This window comes from Capra hircus, chromosome 21, assembly GCF_001704415.2.
Source record: "Capra hircus breed San Clemente chromosome 21, ASM170441v1, whole genome shotgun sequence".
In the NCBI taxonomy this organism is placed as follows: Eukaryota; Metazoa; Chordata; class Mammalia; order Artiodactyla; family Bovidae; genus Capra; species Capra hircus.
Window position 1 is genome coordinate 5230411 of NC_030828.1, and position 22608 is coordinate 5253018.

Below are 22608 nucleotides of genomic sequence, written 5' to 3' on the forward strand. Positions count from 1 at the left end.
TGTAATAATTGAGACTAAATAACCTAGGAAGACTACAATGCAGAAGTGCAACAAAATCCCCAATTAGAAGAAAAATCAATAATCAAAAATAATCTTAGTTAAAATGTGTTACACAAATTATTTCTCCAAAGAGCATAAAGTATCACTATTTTGGTAAGTCATACTAAAAAAACAAAAACAGTCAAAGAAATTGGTAACAGAAGCATCTCAAAGGAACACAGGTGTAAGGGTCCCCAGTGCAGAGGAGCTGTTAAGATCTCCTGCTTACACACCTGTTGCTGTACTGGACTTAGCTGAGAAAGTCACAGCCTAAATTTCACTTTCTTAAAATTACTTTAAAAAGTAAATTCAAATTACTTAAAAAAGTACTTGACAGATTGTCACTGCAAAACAATTTATCCAACTCATTCCCATTTACCTAATTGTTTTTCTCTCAGAAACATGAGCCCTTTATTTTTCAAATTCCTTCTGATCAGTGCAATCATTAAAGCATTTTTATTTAAATAAAAATATTTTAAAATTATAAAGTACTTAAATTATCAAATACATTAAAATTATTTAAAATTTAAATAATTAATTCCTTTTATTAATTCTTTAAAACATACAAATCAAAGTACAACACAGAGCTACCTTTTACATACCACTAAAGCATATTCAGTGGCTGCTTCAAGTACTGTAGCAGCAACTACTAGAAACACAGATCATTACATTACCTTTGACTCTTCTGAATATTAAACACACACCCAACTGGCATATTCTCTGCCTTAAGAATAATTTATGCAAGAGCCTGCCATGCTATGTAAAATAAATAGATCGATAGATAGATAAACAAGGTATTTAAAACCTTGTTAAGTGGTTGACTTACTCAAGGACTCCTTGGCACCTTTGATATGCTTCTGTGCATGGAGAATCACTGAAACTGCTATCTATAATTCAGGGTACTCATTTCCTAAACTGACAAATAATGAATCTGTTTTACCCCCAGGGCATCTGATGGAATGATCACTGATCTCTCTCTACAGATCCTAAGTAATAAGTATGCTGGCATCGACCAAGCAGTAATTTAAAACATTCCATCTTATTCACAGATTTTAACTGCAAATGGAAATATGTTAGAAAATCATTAAATCCTAGAACACTAGGTTAACAGGGTGTCCTTAAAATTTTGAATGAAGAAATTGAACGTTGCTAGGTCTCAACTTTTTTAGTTTGAGGACCTCTTTGCATTCTTAAAGTTGGATGACCTCAAATAATTTTCATTTACGTGTGTTGTTGTGGAACTGCTAAGTTGTGTCTAGCTCTTTGCAACTCCATGGACTGTAGCCCACCAGGCAAGGATTCTGAAGTGGGCTGCCATGTCCTTCTCTATTATGTGTGTTGTATCTATCTATATTTACCAAATCTAGAAATTTTTAAAATACTGATTCCTTAAAGTAAGAGTTATAAAATTCATTATCAGTTGAAATAAATTTTTATGGAAAAAAAAAAAAAGCTGCTTTCCAAAACAAGAAAAATTTCATGAGAAGAGTGGTGCTGTTTTACATCTTTGCAAATATCTCTTAGGTCTGGCTTCAGAGAAGACAGCTGGAATCAGAGACCTGCTTCTGCATATCATGTTGTAAATAATATGCTGTCTTGATTGAAGTAAATGAAGAAGATCCAGACTCACACTGGTAGTGGGAAAAGGAAGGGATACTTAATGGCCTTTATAGATAAATCATGGATCTTTGATACTACACCAAAACTCAACAAGAGGTGTTTTTTTAAGGTTAGATTCAATATGGAATCTGACACCAAATCAGTGAACTTTTTTATACCCTTTCATATTAAAATCCATTGGTCTGTTTTGCCCTTTGAAGGGATCTTTTACCCAATGCATGATTGTGTAACACCATGCATTAGTCGTTTGGAAAACACTGATTACCTGAGTCATGTACATCTTTCCAATGGTGACCCAATTCATTGCATGATAGCAAAAAATTACTTTTGTTAACAGCTCTACTGATTTTGAAAAGTTGTACATATTGGTAAACTGTCAATGTCCTAGTGGCAAACATAAGCTTTTCAAAATTCTAACTTTCACTTGAAAGCACAAAATTTGTTGCTCATCATAAACACTTTCAGTTGTTTTCCTTAAGGTGACAAGTGAACTTTATTCATTTTCAAGAAAATGTCTACCAAATACCAAAGCCTAGCTGGGCTGTCCATCTCGTATTTTAGGTAAATATGGTATTCCATCAAAGAAAGTTGCTGGTTCAGATCAGACAAATCACAGAGGTACTTTCTCTTAATTCAATCCCACTTTGTTACAGAGTAAGAACACTTTCAATTTCCATCCCATAGAATATTAAAAAAGGTACACATTCAAATGGATAAGACTTACTAAAATTAAATCAAAGACATTCCTGAATGGATCTGCAACACTCTACTCAGACTGCCTTGTGGTGAAGAACACAACTGCTAGCAGCCTCTGGGGCCACTGCCTTCATGAATGCCTGCTGTTTCAGCCACCGCCGCTTACACGTCAGTGCAGTCAAAGAGGCCAATAGTATCTTAGTACTCTTATGAAATTAGTTTTGATCTCATGTCTTGAGGACCCCTGAAAGTCCACACCATTCTGTATGAATCCAAAAACAAAATAAAAATAAAACCACAAGCAGCAGGATATCATTCCCTTTATTCCCTTTAAGAGTGGTTATTGGCAAGAATTTTTAAAAGGAGAGACCCCACAGACTCTGATTCCCCCGATTTTCAGAGAAGGCCACAGACCCGTGGGGCGGGTGGGAGGCTAGGCGGCCTGCCCAAGCCTATCAGGTAAGTCAGACGCTGGGGCAAGAGCCCATTGTCTGTTCTCCCCGCCACCGGATGCAGCTGACGCAACAGCAACCAGACACAGGCCCCGCTGAGAAACCGTCAGGGTGCCGAGAGGGAGACACGGGCCTCTGAACCCAAGAGGGCAAACGCTGCTCAGCCCTAGGGACTGCGGACAGGATGATTCTCACATTGTGGATGATTTTCACAATATAAGTGAAAAATGATAAAAACAATGAACAGACTTCTAGTTTCAGCTCCAACATAAAAGAGAACTTAAAGTAATCATAATCACTCCAGTCCTTACAAGAAGAAAAAGCTGAAACAAACTCATCAAGGGCATATCTAGGACCCATCAGTAAATGGATGTATAGGGCGAACCTCCACCGCCGAATCTGGAGAAAGAGACAGATCTAGAATCAGAGCTGAAATCGGTGTACCTGGGGCAGAAGCTCCTGGAGCCACAGACTAGTAGGAACACTTAAGGGGTCTTTTAGACAAGCGGCCAAGCTCTGTGCGTGGCCCAGCCTGGGAGTGAGAGCCACAGTCGTAGGAACCGCTCACGTGTTCTGAGCTGTCCTTTCAGGGACCCTCTCAGCTTCTCACAGGGAGAGACCCCTGGCGGCTCTGGCAGGAGGAGGGTGTGAACACTGGCCTGCCAGACACTCAGGAAACGGCACAACAAAGGTTTGCTCGCCAAGGGAGAGATGTCACCAGAGTCCTAGCCCACCCGGAGAATAAATGTTTCCCTGATCCCCCCACCACCGTCCTCTCACCAAAGTGTGGGTATTTGGCGGGGGGCGGGCGCGGGTAGGGGTAAGGCAGGCAACAGCGGAAAGGGCAATACTTTTCTCATGGACTTTGTCTCTCTTTTCTAAAAGACTTTCATATTCTGAATACCTTTCTGATTAGGGAAATTTACACTGTAGGGCAGGGAGCTGACAAGGGGAAAAGAGCACCAGCTTACAATCCAATTGCTCAGGGAGGTTTCCCTTATTATTGAACGGTTTCCTCAAGGGAAGCTTTCCTTATGAAACCATCTTTCTTGAAGTTTTGGTCTTGTACCTCCGTGAACATTTTCTTGTGCTTGCCATTTCTTATGCATACATGTTAATTTTTTTCTTTTGCATTGGACAAACATTCCTACAGTCTCTGCTCTTCAGCTAGAGAATTTTTGCCCCTTCCTATAATGCCAGAATTTCCATGATCCTCTTAGCTCTATAATGGTGTTTGTGCAAACTACACACACAAATTACTCTAATTAACGGCATGCACTGGCACAACCCTCAGAATGAGTGTGCTCCGCAGGCCTCCGTCAGGGGTCTCCAGCAGGACGCCTGCTGCTGCCTGTCATCACCACCACTTCTTCCTGTCACCGGTCACATCTTCACTGCTCTCACTTACTGTGTCTTTAGTTTATTTGCTCCACTCTGCTTCTTCTTCTTTTCCTAGTAAAGAACTAAGAGACCAAAAACTAGCTTCTCTAAGGAGGAAACAGCTTTCCCTCAGCAAGGTGATGCTCACGCTCTAGGTATGATCTTTGGTTCTTCTTGGTTGTATTCATTATTCCCGGGCACAAAAAAGTCGACTGGCTTTCTGGAGGAGACCACTTTGAGTTCCGGACATTCAAGAAGGCAGAGGTTTCTGGAAGTCTGTCTGTAGAGTAAGAGCAGCTTTTTGTGGCTTCTCCCTCTACTGTGATCAACAAGGCACCTGCAGATACTACTCTGTAACCAAGCCACTTGACCTGCCCTGTTTTCATGGAGTATGTATCAGAGGTTTTACGGCAATTTTTCTAAAAAGCCACAACAGCTTTTAGATTCTAAGATTATGACTGTTTTGAGCTCTTCCGATTTAAATAATGTGCTCTCTTGTCAAAATGGAACAATGAAAACTAATATGGCCCCCAACAAAGACCACCAAGTGCCTTCGCTGTTCTTACACCTCAGGAGTCTGAGTTCTCAGATCAGAGGCCGAGGACGTGGGGCTGAGGGAGCAGGGGCTCGGCAGCAGCACAGATGGGAAGGAGCTCAGGGATTTAACCTGACGCTCCCTGAACCACCCAACCGTCTTTCACTCTGGTTTTCAAGAGAGCCAGTACAGAGCTCCAATGAGCCATCAGTTACAGTCAGTCCTTCCAGCACACTAGGAAAAAGAAAACCTCATAAATAATGCACAGGTGAAGCAGAAACACTTCATTTGCTTTTGGCAGAAAACACCACTGATGGCAAAGGCAAGAGGTACTGAATTACGTCGCAGCATCTGAAGACAGAGGCTAACTGCAGCCTTCCAAGGACAGGTGTTCCTTCGCTTCTGAAAAGCATCCCAAGTTTGCTAAGCCACCATCCTTATGGTTGCAGTCAGCCAATCCACCTTTTCTGCAGACTTACTAGGTGCACAGCTTTGCTCCAGGTGCAGTGGAGAACTCAAACACAAAGAGGCAGGCCTGCCAATTTTTCTATCCGCCCTAATTTTAAAGGTACATGTGAATCTCTTTTTAACTCATCACTTGCTCTCCAGCAGCACTCCATGGTGGAGCTGAGCAGCTCCAAAGGGCTGGGGACAATGGGGCTGCTCCTCCCATCCCTCTGGCCGCCTGTCTCCACATGCAGACCGCACCACAGTTTAGAGAGCTGAAAACAGGCAGGGTAGAATAAGAATCTAAGGGGTTTGATCTGTAGGTAGCAAGTCAGGCCCTGCTGTTCGTCCACCTTCATTTAATACTTGATTTTCTTAAAAAAAAAAAAAAAAAAAAACCACATAGCACTTATAATGTGCCAAGTATGTTTTAAGTGCTTTATACATATTAACTCATTCAATCCTCACAACAAGCCTGTAAGACAGATATGATTACCCTAATTTTAAGATAAGGACACTGAGGCACAGAGCAGTTAGCAAACCCACCCAAGGTCACAGGTAGTCTGGTTGAGTTACGGCTGGAGTGAAGTCTAGTCAGTTGAGTCCTAGTCTACGCCATTGACCACTAATCAAAGTATTTAACAGGCTGCGGCATTTATGTGAATAACATGTCTTCCTGAAGGCAGCCAAGTAATCTAGTATCAAAGTTAAAGCAACAAAAACAAGAAGACACTTAGAATTTATGTATAAGATACACTGTATAGGCTATATACACGACAGAATTCTAACCTGAAGTCCAAGAGTAATTTTATCTTTCACAACACCAACACCCCATCAGTCTGTAACTGAAAACTACTAGGATATTTGCTGAAAGAATCAGCAGTTGAACTTTTGCTGCAGTCTTTTCCTAAAATATGGCCTGGATCTGAAGCCAGCGGGGAGGAATCAGCACACACAGCACCTCCTGTCTCTGAGTACATCACTGCGTCTCAAAAGCTTTCTGCAAGGGCTCACCTACCAGACACCCCAAAATACCTCCCCCAAGGCAGGCACATCTGTGCTGAAGAAGACGACACTTGCGGATATTTAAATAATTTATAAGTACAATAAAATCCATTTCCTGTGTGGCACTTGCCACAAAATCAGTGCTCAACAGCCACATGGGGCTAGTGGCTACCACAGTGGCCAGCACAGAGGCCATTTCCATCATCACTGAACGCTCTGTGGACAGCACGGGTTAGACCCCAAGTGTCATTTTTTTTATGCTTGAGTCTGAATATACTCAGTGGTAATAATTTCATCCTGTCTTTCTTATGAATAAACAAAATCCAAATTATACCTCATTTCTTCATAAATTTTCTACTCTCAAATTCAGTTCCAAGGACAGTGGATTATTTACAAGCAGGTCAGGTAAGCTCCTAATCCTCTACTACTTGGCACCTAGAATGTCTTTCTTCTTCTATAACAATGAATGAAACATAAAAATTAGTTGAGGAAAGGGGAATTCATTAAAAAGTACGGTAGACAAAACGCTGCGTTTAGAGATGATAGCTTCATGTTGAATATGAAGCTCTGAGAGTACCCACGAGGAAGTCGGAGAGGAGGGTGGCTGCTCCACACAAACCAATTCCTCCATCCGAAAAACAACACACGCACCATTAACGCAGCAGGCCACACACTTCGCGGCTTAAAAACAAGGCACCTACACGAAAACAGGCCGGTTACACTGTCCTGGGTGGGCCAGGGACAGTGGCACCAAATTTCCTACTGGGAACAAACTTTTCCTTACAACCATTTCTAATATCTAGCATCCTTAATCTGTACTCCTAGGATGCCTAACAAATAACACTGCTATCCCATTCCATGTGTGTTCACACTGTAAAGAAGCAGAAACGGAATGATAAAACACGAGCACAGCTTAGGAATAAAGCACAAATTCTAAGACACTTCCATAGCTAAGGATGCTAAGATCCAAAATTCTCCTCCTAATTCCTCATTCTCAATTTCATGAAAGCCTGGAAAGACTACGTTTATGACTAGTAGGAAATGCCCTGTTCTAGTATTGATCTGTTTATTTAAAAAATTCCTCTCTCTGCATCCTTTTCGCCAATTTTTCTCTCATCCTATCTATGCCTATTTACTTTTAGTAACACAATTGATTATTTTTATGAAATCCTGTGATATCGAGCTTTCTTTTTCATTTCAGACGAGTAGAATGAGCAGGGCTAACAAGAATCATTAACATCTGGTCATTTTAAGTTGTAAAAACACCTTAAGCTCCTCAGAAGAAGCAAAGAAAATTTTTAAATGTAATAATAGCAATAATTAAATTACATACTTGTGACTTCTTGTAAGAAATCCAAACACGGTCGACTACTTCCAGAAATGCTTATTGAAACAGCCAATGGGGTCTGTCCTTCATAGTTCCTTGTGTTCGTGTCCGCTCCGTAATTATATAACATCCGTGCACAGAGCACATCGTCCCTAAGGGCAGACAAATGTAAAGGAGTCTGTCCATCTTCTAAGCGACCCAAGTTTGTGTCTGCTCCTCTCTGGAGGAACATTCGGCAATAAGAGTGATTGCTTTTAATCACAGCGTATCTCAACAGGAAACCGTTCTGAATGTCGATGTTGGCGTTGTGGTCCAGGAGGATTTTCACACAGCTTGACCGCTCTCGGATAATGGCGAGCTGAAGCGGCGTTGTACCTTTATCACTGAGCGGGTCAACCTCAGCCTTGAACTCCAGTAGGAGTCGGACAAATGAGTCCCTACCATAGTGAGCGGCCACATGAAGGGGAGTCCAGCCATCATTGCTTTTTGCATTAATAATGTCGCTCCTGTATTCAGATTCTAACATCAGGCGTGCAATCCGGGCCCGGCCATGCATGGCTGCATAATGAAGAGCAGTGAAGCCTCCGATTAAGTCCTTAACTGTGGGATCAGCTAGAGTTAAAACCAAAATGAAAACATTAGCAGACTCTGGGAGAGAAAGCAACAAATTCTGCCGTGGCACAGCACATCTTAGCCAATTCTCACATGAAATTGGGAATGATTAAACACATAATGAGCATCAAGTCCTTCTTGCTTCAGCTTAATTGAAGTAGTTTTAATGGAAAATAAATTTTAGTAGAAAGCCATCAAACCTGGATTAACAGGATGAGCATATGACTTACAAAGCATTTAAAAGATAAATACAGCCAACACAGAGCTCTGATCGCCACACCCCTTCGCTCTGCTAATCTAACCAGCTGCCCTTGGCCTCCCAACTCCCTCATCTCTGCACTGTTTCATGTTTCTCTTCTGTTTTGAACTTTTTGTTTTATTTTCTCTTGTGCTGCTTCTTGGTCTTAAAAAGAAGCATGTGTAGCAACATCTGCTGCTCTAAATTACGGATGTACTGTGGTCTGGCAGACTGTGTTATTTTAGGGTATATTAGGTAAAAAAAAAAAAAAGTTTTTTGTGGTCTATAAAAATTTCTAAGTATGTAAGGTATATCTTAAGTGATCTTGATAAATCATGTTTCTATAAGATAAAAGTCAATTCTGAATTCTTTGTTTTGTAAGAACTCTGGAGTTTTTAAGAATTAGGCAGCACACATTGAGTGAAAAATTGGGAGAAACTTCAGCACTGTGTAAATATTATTTTCTAAAACAGTTCCAAACCTCTCTTCTAAATCCACAGATTTCTCGAAATAAAAGAGAAGACAGAAACTAAAATGATTTATCAGCTATATGTCTCCTCAAGCCAGAGACTTCTGTCCCAATCCTTCCTGAAGCTGAGAGTCAGTTCTGCACCGCTCTCATCCCACTGGCCTTCCTGGGCAGGGGGCAGAAGAGGGGAAAGAACCTTTATTCACCGCAGACAGGTCACTTACTTCCCGGAGGCCAGCAAGTCCATGCACAGATATCTGGTTGGACCTAACTACCTGAGAGTAAAATGTTTTCTTCTTATAAAAGTCACCCTTAATTTTTCCTTTGTTCATGAAAGAGAAAAATTCAAACGTGTTTTTCAAATAAACAAATAAAAAGCCTCCACAGTTACGTGATTAAACACTCATGTATTGTTTAGTAAAAATAGTTTTTAGTTCTATAACATTTTATGACAGTTTGGGCTCTTAGAAAAACCTATGAGGCAGAAAAGTACATGTAAAATAGTAATAATACTGTGGAAAATACAGATTTCAATTAAGAAGTAGTTACAACAAAAGCTATACAATGTTAGCACTTTTTAGGCAAGTTATATCAGTTGAATTTCTAAAATTATTTCATATAAACTGATATGACACAATAGTAATAAGACTTTTATGTGTTTAAAGAAAAAAAGGATATCGTATCTGTCCTGCTTTTCACTAAAAGAAAACTATATAGTATAGTTTCAAGTTGCGACTTAAAAAAAAAAATTAAAGCAAGAACATTTAAACAAAGCACATTGCTGCCATCTACTGGTAAGATGTGAACATGGGCTCCTAATGTTTCCATTTTGACATGATGCTCTCAAGTTTTTTTTTCAGATACCTTACTTACCTAGAGTGAGGACATGCATGAAATCTAAAAGAACCTTTACTATTCAAACAAAACTGTAAATCTTGTCAAGACAGTCATTTCTAATCTATATCCAACCAATCAACTGTTTCCAAACACTGTCTCTTATCTGTTAGTGAAATTCAAGAATACTTGCACTTCTCCCACCTTTCATCTACCATGGGTGCCTTTAAAGGTACCAGCAAATAGTCTGATGTGTTATTTTACAGTAAAATTAAAATTATGTTACATGAACCTACACTTGCATCTTTGATTTTTCACTTTAGGTTTATTTATTTATTTTTTGGTTCTACTTATAACAGTGCTATACTGAGCTAGGAAAAACAAATATTAACAAATACAGCAATGATCTGTTTATTCTAAGTAAAACCCATAAAAATGCATTATTTGAGCACATACTGGAAACAAAGCATAGAATGAAGACTGTAGGTTAACAACACATAAAATCTGTACAGTTACTTTTCTCAAGAAATTAACGTGGAAAACATAAGACAAAGATGAAGACAAAAATTATTATTAGCCAATGCAGTAAGAAAAAATCTTAAATGTAGTAGTAGAAACTACAAAACATAAAATTCTGTAAGAAACAGGCAAGACTTTCTTTGACTTAACTAAATTCACTTCATCTGTGTCTGTTCAAATGTTTCTTCATCAGAAAAGCTTTCCCTGAACACCAAACACAGCAACCCCATCAACCTTGTAACTTTGTTCACTTCAGCAAGCTTTCTCCCCCTAGGTGCACGTACGTAATACAAACTCCAGAAGTCTCAAGAAACCCATTTAAACTTATTGAAAAGTTAAGCAATATATATGGATAAAAGCAGAGAAATATTCCCTACAGTATTCTTTCCAACAGCTTTACCACAGTACAATAAAACTGAGGCATTTTAAGTATACAGGTTGACAAACTGATGAATTAGACAGTCCTGTAACTACCACCACAACCACAATATTCCCATCCTCTTAAAACGTTCCTTCCTGCCCCTTTATAGTCAATTCCCTGCCCGGACTCTAGGCCCCAGGCAACTACTAATGCTTTGCCTTTCTAGAATTTCCTAGAGTATTAGGCTTTTGCATTTGACTGACTTCATTCATTGTAGTGTTTTTGAAATTCATCCCCATGTTGTTGCTCATCAAAAGTTCATCCCTTTGTACTGCTGAACAATATCCCATACTATGGATATACAGTTTATTTATACAATCATTAGCAAATGGACAAATAGGTTATTCCTAGGCTATAATCAATAACACTACTGTGAACATTCACATAGTCTGTTTCTGGATATATGTTTTCATTTCATTTGGGAAACTACCTAGGAGAGAACTGCAGGGTCACATGTTAAATGTACATTTGCAGGATTCCACAGACAGAGGAGCCTGGCGGGCTGTGGTCCGTGGGGTCACATAGTCAGACAGGACTGAGCAACTAATACTTTCACTTTCACTTTTCAGTCCCTCACTTGTGTCCAACTCTTTGAGACCCCACAGACTGTAATGTAGCCCACCAGGCTCCTCTGCCCATGGAATTCTCCAAGCAAGAATACTGGAGTGGGTTGCCACTTCCTCCTCCAGGGGACCTTCCCGACTCAGGCATCGAACTTGCGTCTCCCACATCTCCTGCACTGGCAGAAGGATCTTTTTTTTTTTTTTTAACCACTGAGCCCCTTAAGAATCCCTAAATGTAAATTTAACCTAAAAAAGGTACCAAACTTTTTCTAAATGACTACACAATATTACAGTCCCACTAGCAATGTATGAGAATTCCGAATGTTCTACATTTTCACTAATACTTGGCATTATCAGCAATGTTAATTTTACCAGTTCTGTTGAGTATAAGGTGGTAACTTACTGGAATTTTAACATACAATTCCCCAATGACCAGTGATATTGGGTTTATTTATATACTTCCTTTTTGTGGAGTGTCTCTTGAAATCATTTACCCATTTTTATTATGTACTTTTAGTCATGACTGAGTTTGAAACCTAACTGTGCCTATATTCTGGATACAAGCCCTTTCGTCTTGTATTTTCTCGTAGTCTACTGCTTGCCTTTTCACTTTATATAATGTGTCTTTGGAAGAGCAAAAATTTTAAATTTTGATGAAGTCTACTGTCATTTGTTTTCTTTGACGGTTTGTGCATTTTGTGTCCTATTTAAGAAATCTTTGCCTAACACAAAATAGATTTTGTGTTTTCTTCTAGAAGTTTCATAACTTTAACACTTATATTTAGAGCAATGATCCACTGCTAGCTGGTTTCGGTGTAGAGTGTAACATAAGATCAAGGTTCATTATTTTCCATATTAGTGGTTCAAGCACCATTTGTTTACAGGAAGCAAGAACTTTCAGATGTACAAGTTGAATTTAGAAAAAGCACAGGAACAAGATATCAAATTGTCAGCATTTGCTGTATCAGAAAAAGCAAGGGAATTCCAGAAAAACATTTACCTACTTCTGCTTATTGACTACACAAAAGCCTCTGACTGTGTGGATCACAACAAACAGGAAAATGCTTAAAGAGATGGGAATACCAGACCATTTTACCTGTCTACTGAGAACCTGTACGCAGGTCAAGAAGCAACAGTTAGAACCAGTCATGGAACAACAGACTGATTCAAAATTGGGAAAGGAACACGTCAAGGCTGTACACTGTAACCCTGCTTATTTAACTTCTATATAGAATATATCATGCAAAATGCCAGGCTGGATGAATCACAAGCTGGAATCAAGATGTTGGGAGAAATATCAACAGCCTCAGATATGCAGATGATACCACTCTAATGGCAGAAAGTGAAGAGGAAGTAGTGAACTAAAGGGCCTCTTGATGAGGGTGAAAGAGGAGAGTAAAAAAGCTGGCTTAAAACTCAACACTGAAAAAATAAAGATCATGGCATCTGGTCCCATCACTTTATGGCAAATAGAAGGGGAAAAAGTGGAAACAGTGGCAGATTTTATTTTCTTGGGCTAAAAAAACTCACTGCGGACGGTGACTGTAGCCATGAAATTAAAAGATGCTTGCTCATTTCTATGATAAAACTAGACAGTATATCAAAAAGCAGAGAAATCACTTTGCCGACAAAGGTTTACATAGTCAAAGCTAAGGTTTTTCCAGCAGTCATGTACAGATGTGAGCGTTGGACCATAAGGAAAGTTGAATGCTAAAGAATTAATGCTTTTGAATTGCGGTGTTGGAGAAGACTCTTGAGCGTCCCTTGGACAGCAAGGAGATCAAAACTAGTCAATCCTAAAGGAAATCAACCCTGAATATTCACTGGGAGGACTGATGCTGAAGCTCCAACACCCTGATGCTGGGAAAGATTGTGGACAGGAGAAGAAGGGGGCGTCAGAGGATGAGATGGTTGGATGGCATCACTGACTCAATGGACCTGAGTCTGAGCAAACTCCAGGAGATAGTGAAGGAAAGGGAAACCTGGGGCACTATAGTTTATGCGGTTGCAGAGTCAGACACAACTTAGTAAATGAACAACAAACAAATTTGTTTAAAAGACTACTTTTTCCTCAATTATTTATCCTGGTGCCTTTGCCACAAAATAGTTTACCATACAAGTGTGGATCTATTTCTGAACTCTATTCTGTTTCACCAATCTAAAAGTGTATCCATACACCAATACCTGATTATCTTGATTACTGGAGCTTTATAGTAAGTTTTGATAGCAGGTAACATCCTCAAACTTTCTTTAAAACTGTTTTGGCCAATAAATTTTAGAACCAACCTACCAATTTCTTCAAACAAGCCTGTAAAAATATTGATTGGAATATGCTAAATATTTTAAAAATGTAAACCTGTTCCAAATTATCTAAATACTATTTATTCTTCTAAACCGTGAATACAGAACACCTTTCTAATCACTAAGGTCTTCTTTAATTTCCCTCAGCAATGTTTTGTACTTTTCAGTGTATTAAGTACTGCACATCTTTCATTACATTTATTACTGAACTTTGTTGCTATTATAATTAATTGTTTTACATTTCATTCTCTAAATGTTATTTGCTGGTATAGAGAAATAAAACTGATTTTTGTGTATTGACCTGTATACTCTGTAATCTAGCTAAATTCACTTTTTAGTTCTAGGTATCTTTGTAGATTTCTTGCAATTTGCTAAATACACAATTATGTTCTCTGCAAATAAAGACAGCTTTACTTCTTCCTTTCCAATTCCAGGACTTTTATTTGAATAACAAAATGTTGAACAAATGTAGTAAAGGTATATACACTTGCCTTGTTCCCAATCTTAGAGGGAAAGCATTCAGCAGTTCATTTACTATGATGTAATTCTGTAGTCTTTGGAAAACTTGTTTTCCACAAGTGCCTTTCCTTAGTGTTTGGAAGTTATCTTCTGCTTTTGGCTTGCTAAGAGTCTTATGATAAATGAGTATACTATATTGTCAACCCCTTCATGGATCACAGGCTTGTTGTGGTGAAGAGGCTTGCATAACTCAATGAAGCTATGAGCCATGCCATGCAGGAGGGCTACCCAAGACAGACAGATCATTGTATAGAGTTCTGACAAAACGTGGTCCACCAGAGAAGTGGCAACCGACTCCAATATTCTTGCCTGAAGAACCCCATGTACAGTATGAAAAGGCAAAATGATATGACACTAGAAGACAACCCCCCTAGGCTGGAAGGTGTCCAGTATCCTACTGGGGAAGAGTGGAGGGCAATTACTAACAGCTCCAGAAAGAATGAAGTGCCTGGGCCAAAGTGGAAATGACACACAGTTGTGGATGTATCTGGTGGTGAAAGTAAAGTCTGATACAGTAAAGAACAGTACTGCACAGTAACCTGGAACGTTAGGTCCACTGTTAAGGTAAACTGGATGTCGTCAAGTAAGAGATGGCCAAACAGAACACTGACATCTCAGGAATAAGTAAACTAAAATGGACGGGAATGGGAAAATTTAATTCAGAGGACCATTACATCTACTACTGTGAGCAAAAATCCCTTAGAAGAAACAGAATACCCCTCACAGTCAACAAATGAATCTGACATGCAGTACTTGGGTGCAATCTCAAAAATGACAGAATGATCTTGGTTCATTTTTCAAGGCAAACCATCCAACTTCACAGTAATCCAAGTCTATGCCCTAACCACTGATGCCAAAGAAGCTGAGGTAGACTGGTTCTATGAAAACCTACAACACTTTCTAGAACCAACATGAAAAAAAAAGATGCCCTTTTCATCACAGGAGACTGGAATGCAAAAGTAGGAAGTCAAAAGGTACCTGGAAGAACAGGCAAGTTGGGCCTCAGAGTGCAAGGCAAAGATTAAGAGTTTTGCCAAGAAAACACATTGGTCATAACAAACACTTTTTTCCAACAACACGAGAGACAACTCTACACATGGACGTCACCAGCAGTCAATACCAAAATCAGATTTATGTTCTTTGTAGTCAAATATTGAGAAGCTCTATACAGTCAGTAAAAACAACTGGAGCTGACTGTGGTTCATATAATGAGCTCCTTATTGCAAAATTTAGGTTTAAATTGAAGAAAGCAGAGAAAATCAGTAGGCCATTCAGATATGACCTAAATCAAATCCCTTATGATTACACTGTGGAGGTGATAAATAGATTCAAGGATTGGATATAGTAGACTGAATGCCTGAACAATTACGGATGAAGGTTCATAACAGGTTCAGGAGGCAGTGACTGAAACCATCCCAAAGAAAAAGTGGTTGTCTGAGGAGGCTTAACAAATAGCTGAGGAAAGAAGAGAAAAATATACCCAACTGAACACAGAGTTTCAAAGAACAGCAAGGAGAGAAAAGAAAGCCTTGTTAAATGAACAATGCAAAGAAATTGAGGAAAACAACAGAATGGGAAAGACTAGAGATCTCTACAAGAAAACTAGAGATATCAAGCGAACATTTCATGCAAGGATGGGCACGATAAAGGACAGAAACGGTAAGGACCTAACACAAGTAGAAGAATTTAAGAAGAGGTGGCAAGATTGCAGAGAAGAACTGTACAAGGTCTTAACTACCTGGATAACCATGATGGTGTGGTCACTCACCTAGAGCCAGCTATCCTGGAGTGTGAAGTCAAGTGGGCCTTAGAAAGCATCACTATGAACAAAGCTAGTGGAGGTGAAGAATTCCTGCAGAGCTATTTCAAATCCTCCAAGATGGTGCTGTGAAAGTGCTGCACTCAATATGCCAGCAAATTTGGAAAACTCAGCAGTGGCCATAGGACCGCTGTGGAAAAGGTCAGTTTTCATCCCAATCCCAAAGAATGGCAATGCCAAAGAATGTTCCAGCTACCATATAATTGTGCTCATTTCACATGCTAGCAAGGTTATGCTCAAAATCCTCCAAGCTAGGCTTCAGCAGTATGTGAACCAAGAACTTCCAGATGTACAAGCTGGGTTTAGAAAAGGCAGAGGAACCAGAGATCAAATTGTCAACATTTGCTGAATCACTGAGAAAGCAAGCGAACTCCAGAAAAACTTCTGCTTCATTGACTATGCTAAAGCCTTTGACTGTGTGGCCAACAATAAACTGGAAAATTCTTCAAGAGACGGGAATACCAGACCACTTTACCTGTCTCCCAAGAATCCATAGGGTCAAGAAAACAAAAAAAGCACATAACCAATAACAAGTATCAGGTTTTCACTACAGATCCTATAGACACTAAAAGGATAATAACGAATATAATGAGCACCCTTGCGGTTCAAGGCTGTTTAACAATTAGAACCAGACATGGAACAACTGACTGGTTCAAAATTGGGGAAGCACTTCCCTGATGGCTCAGATGATCAAGAATCTGCCTGCAATGCAGGAGATCCGAGTTCAACCCCTGGGTCAGGAAGATCCCCTGGAGAAGGGAATGGCTACCCACACGACTATCTATTCCTGCCTGGGAAATTCCATGGACGGAAGAACCTGGCAGGTTACAGTCCACGGAGTCGTAAAGAATTGGACACAAGTTAGCAACTGAAAAACATATTGTCGATTCGGTTTTCTGCATCTATTGGAATGATCATTTGGTATTTACTTTTATTCTATTAACAGTGTAAATTACTCAATATATTTTCAGATATTAAGGAAAGTTTGCATTCCTGGGATAAACACTCTTTAGCTGTGATATATTCTTTTTTATATAATGGTGAATGAGACTTGATAGTACCGTGTTAGGGGTATTTCTATCTGTTGTCATAAGGGACAGTGCTCTGTTGTTTTCATTCCTCGAAATATCTTTACTTGGTTTCAGGGTACTACAAACCTTATACAATTTAAGTCTGGGATCATTTCCTCAGAGTTTGTTAATGTTTATGCCTTTATTATTTGAAATAATTCAACAGAAAAGGCAGCCGGGTCTAAGGTTTTTAGCATAGTTTTAGTTATGAACTAAGTTTCTTTGTTGTAAACTGATCAAATTATTCCGTTTTCCCCTTGGGTCAGTTCTGGCCATTTGTGTATTTCAAGCAAACTGTCCATTTCTTCTAAATGGCAGAAGGGTGCTCATTATGTTCCTTATTGTCATTTTAGTGTCTACAGGATCTGTAGTGAAAACCTAATACTTGTTATTGCTTATGTGCTTTTTTGTTTTCTTCATCAGTCTACCTTGAGGTTTATCAATTTTATTGATCTTTTCAAAGAACCAGCTTTTTCTTGGTTTCATCAATTTTTCCCGTGATTTGTCTATTTTCCATTCCACTGATTTCTTTTCTTCTGCTTATAATTTTATCCCTATTCTTACTTTGACTGTAATTCTAGCAATACAGAGAAACTGTGCCGAGAGCCCCGTTTCCTCTCCCTTCCTTTGCACTATTACTGTCATATACATTACATCTTTATATAAGCCCAACGACCGTTTTGTAATTATTTATGTTGTCTTTTAAGAGATGAAAAGGGGGAAACATATTTACCTTGTATGGCAGCACGCTCCTAAGGGGGCCCCTCCCATAATCCCTGCCTCTTGATGCTCATGCCCTTGTGTAAATCTCTCCCCATGCATATGAGCAGGACCTGGACTTCCTGCTAACCCAAACAACCTGGCAAAGCTGACGGAATGCCACTACTGTGTATGTTATGATACACGAGGCTCCATCTTGCTAGCAGACTCACTGCAGCAACTCTCCCTGCTGCCTTCATGAACTAAGGGGTCTTGCTGGGAAAGCCCACAGGACAAGAATCTGCAGCTTACCTCTAAGAACTACTGGCAACCTTCAGCTACCGCCCTCAGTCCCACACAACCAAGGGAATTAATCTGATGACAACGTGAGTGAGCTTGGAAGCAAATTCTTCCCCAGTTAAGCCTACAGATGAGAACAGTCTGGCCAACACCTTAAAACTGGGAGGTAATAAAAGCAACAGGAATGAACACACAGTTTTTTACATGCATAGTTACCTTTACCAGTGATTTTTATTTGTCCTGTGAATTTGGATTACACATCGTACTGTTCTTTCAGCTAAAAGGACTTCTTTCTTTGCATGTGTTGGTATGCTTAATAATATTCCACAGATCTGTGGGGCCCCTGAGGGAGGCTCTGACACTGCTTAAGGCAAACAAGAGAATCACTTCACATGGAACAGGAGACCTGGCAAATGAGACAGCTATATGGGCTTCAATAAGCTGCCACATATTCCTGGAAATTTGGAAGGCTGATACATGCTTAAGAAAGACCAGGAGGACCCCAGTTATCTACTCATCTCTGGTTAAACATGAGGCCAGAAAATGAAAGTCGGGGCATACCTGTAAGTTATCTGATTACTGAATGTGTCTAAACCTAATACACAGATCTCGTTGGCAAAGTAAAAGTTTTACTGACTCAAACTGCTTAAGCACAACCTCTGACCAGTTACTGGTCAAACAAGTTATTTTGACCATAAGCTATCTTAAATATCTTATTGTCATTTTTTTTTCAAAATTCTTTTTTATGTATGTTCCTTAGACTGGATAATGTTTATTGATCAATTTTCAAAGTCACAAATTCCTTCTTGAGCCAGCTCAAATCTCTGTTAATCACTCTAATGAATTCATTTATTATTGTACTTTCAATTCTAGAATTTATATATATATAAATATTATATATATATACACACACACTCCCGTATATATATATTGTTGTTGTTCAGTTGCTCAGTCTTGTCTGACTCTTTTACAATCCCATGGACTGCAGCACGCCAGGCCTCCCTATCCTTCACCATCTCCTGGAGTTTGCTCAAACTCATGTCCATTGAATTGGTGATGCCATCCAACCATCTGGTCCTCTGTCGTTCCCTTCTCCTCCTCTCTTCAATCTTTCCCAGCATCAGGGTCTTTCCTAATGAATCAGCTCTGCCCATCAGGCGGCCACAATACTGGGGCTTCAATTTCTTTATTGATCATCTCTATCTGATGAGTCACTGCCACATGTTGTCACTTCATTCTTTGAACATGGTTTCCTTAGTTCTCTCAACACCTTTATAATAGCTATCCTGAAACTTTGTTAAATGTAGCATCTGCCTCTTCAGACACATTTTGTATTAGCTAGTTCCATTTCCTATGTATGAGCAATATATTCCAGTTTATTAGCAAGTCTTTTGATTTTACTGAAAATTGAACATCTTAGACTATATCACAGCATCCCTGGATTTTGATCCTTACGTCTTCTAGGTTGGCTGCTGTCATTATTAGTTTTGTCTTCCTTAAGAGTATACAGTGTCTCTGCTCAGTTGTCATTGTCAAAGCAGGGCTTCTAGGGGCTGCTCCTAGGAATAACTTATAGTTGACCAGTAACTGGTTAGAGATTGTGCTTAAGCAATTTGAACCAGTAAGGCTTCCATCGTTTGCCAAGGAGATCTGTGTGTAGGTTGATACATACATTTAATAATCAGACAATTTACAAATATGTCACAGCTTTCATTTTCTGGCTTCAAGTTCAACAAGAGATGAGTCGATAACTGGGATCCTCTCTGGTCTTAAGCATGCATCAGCCTTCCAAATTCCCAAGAATACACAGCAGTTTATCAAAGCCCATGTGGCCATCTCATTTGTCAGGTCTCCTGTTAAATGTGAGTCTGCTCTGTTGCCTGCCCCAACTGGTATTAGAGCCTCAGTCAAGTAGCTGTGCTGCAAGTCAAACAAGCTTGCAGTTTGTTTACCACCTAGATCAAGACCAGGGTTATTTTCAACAGCAGTCCAAGCATGGGGCATTTCCATGGGCTCCAAAATCAGGTCAGTCCCTTCTGCCATCGAGCAGGATTCCAGCTCTCATGATACTGTGACACAGAGCTTGGTGGAGAGCAGAGAGAGTAAAATGGCAATAGCCACTTTGGGCTCAATTTCTTCTTTTTCAAATTTAAGTTAAAAAATAACTGATTTATGATGGTTTGCCTTTCCTGTTCCAACATTAAAGCTATAAATTCCTCTCTAAGCACTGCTCTAGTATACCCCACAAACTCTGGTATGCTGCGCTTTCACTATCATTCAGCTCAAAATCTGACTTCCAAACGTCTGAGGCTGTCCTAGATACGTTGATGTTGTTGATTTCTAATAGAATTCCATTGCAGTTAGGGAATATACCCTTAAGATTTCAGCCTTTTAACCTTTACTGACACTTACTTTACTGCCAGCATATGGCTTATCCCAGTGGCCATAACATACACACACAAAGAATGCATATTCTGAAAGTGTTGGATGCTATTTTCAAAAACAATATGTCAATGTATTTGATAATGTTTTTAAGATTTTCTCTAGATATTGATATTTTAAATCTAGTTGTTCTATCAATTGCTGAGAAATGTTAAAATATTCAGGATTGTGAAACTGTCCATTTCTCCCTTTCATTGTCAATTTTTTGCCTCACGTATTTTGAAGTTCCCTTTCCGGGCAAATTTTACGAGTGTTATTCCTCCTAGTGAAGTGTCCCACTTGTCACTTGAAATGCCTCTGTTTAGTTCTGACAGTAGTCTATGTCTTGGAATCTATTTCATACGCCACTAACATAGCCGCTCAGGCTTTCTCATGCTCGCTATTTGCATGGTATATTTCCAGGACATGTACCATCCATCTACCTACTTTCAACCCACCTGTACCTTTAAAGTGTATCTTTGTAAGCAGCATATAATTTAGTTTTGTCTACTTACCTTTCTGATAATTTCTAGATTTTCATCAGAGTGTTTTGTCCATTAATGTTTAATGTAAATATTGATATAATTGATTTAACTTACCATATTATTTGTTTTCCATTTGTCTCCTAGTCTCTCTTCTTTCCTTTATAACTTTTTTAAAATATTATCAGAACAGTTTTTAGCATTCCATTTTAATTTCTCCATTGATGTTCTAGCTATACGTCTTTGCATTATCTTTTTTTTTTAAACTGGTTGCTCTAAGGATTAAAATATATACACTAATTTGGTCTAAAACATTACCAGAATATTTACAGAGGTTATTACATGCTTCCCATCTGTGTTTAAAAGCTCAAATACTCTTGGACATTATAAAATCCTAAAAGTGGGAAACTCAGAATTTTACAAAATATATGTATAAGCATTGCATCTTAATTTGCTATTTATGTGATTACTCTTCTTAAAAGTTTTAAAATGCAAAGTGAAGTGGCACAGGAAAAGACACTGCTTCAAGGTCTAAAAACAGCTATGCAATGTGCCATAAGTGTCATTATAGGAAAAAAAAAACCAACAGTGATGGAGGAAAAAATCTAAACAAATCCTTAAAACCTGACTAATAATTCACCACAGAACAAAGAACTAGAAAGTCAGGTGGTGTAATGTTCCCAAATAGGATCTCCCCAAGAAACATTACTTTTTTGCTAATGAAAAACTGAAAATTTAGAAGAGCAGCAAAGCAAAAACAGCATTCCTCAATAACTACTGTCCACAGTGATGGCAGAAAGCTTTCAGCTTTTCTTTTATATATTTAAAATATATATATATAACTGTAATCATAGTCTAATTATTTTTCCCTCTATATTTAGGCACTGAAAATGCCTCCATTTTTAAAATTACATATAATAAAGGGTAAAATTTTCATACAGGAAAAAATTCCTGCATTTAAGCTGCTTCTTGGAATAAATAAATAAAAGTAGATTTACTGGCAAAAAGAGCTCCCATTTCTCAGGATCTAACACATACTACTAAACTTCTTTCCACAAATGCTTTCATAAATGTCTACCATCAATGTCCCCATTTCTCCACATCTGGGATTACCATTTGTAAAATCTTTCATTTTTGAAAAATGAAAAATGATTTCTCATGATCATGCTATGAATTTCTTTGACCAGTCCCTTATCTTCCATTTATTTTCTTATGTTTCAGCAAGAGAATTTTATCTTCTGTATCGAGAGGAGACCTGAGACACTTTTCTCAGTTTACTCTGGGGATCTGCTTTATGACATTAACTTCTAGAGCTTCAGCCCACTGCCCTCCAGGTCTGTTTGCATAAACACCAAATCTGAAGATAAACACACACACCGGCTAATACAGGGTCTCTTACTGTTACACTCTTGAAATGCTCAATGTAGTATTAGAATTTTTAGAAAGATTCAAAGTGGGAAAATGAATACAATACTGGGTTTCTTAAAATCTGCACTCCTATGGTAAACACTCTTCCCTATAATTCAAACGGCACACTAAACCTCATGAGAAAGACCACCGGGATGAGGACAAAGATACAATCATAGGCATCACATTTGTGTTTGGAAACACTGATATTTTTGGACTTTATAAAACCCTAAGCGTTCATCATTTTGAAGCAGGATATTTGAAAGTAAAACAGCAAAATATCACTTACTTATATGCACAGGCCAACGTTTTATGTTCTACTAGTCACACGTGGCTACTGAGCACCTTAAACAGGGATAGTGTGACTGTGGAACTCAAGGTTTTAACTTAACTGTAAATACAGGCATATATTTTACTGCACTGCACTTTACTG

The 22608-nt window shown here is 38.9% G+C and overlaps 1 protein-coding gene across 2 annotated transcripts in view; it reads right to left on the reverse strand.

The window, feature by feature from the left end:
- Positions 1-22608, reverse strand: part of ASB7 (ankyrin repeat and SOCS box containing 7) — a 54933-nt gene that overhangs the window by 9303 nt on the left and 23022 nt on the right. For both annotated transcript variants that reach the window (XM_018066430.1, XM_018066429.1), the window contains exon 5: positions 7508-8113. In XM_018066430.1, coding sequence (XP_017921919.1) covers positions 7508-8113 — 606 coding nt within the window. The remainder of the gene's footprint in view (positions 1-7507; positions 8114-22608) is intronic.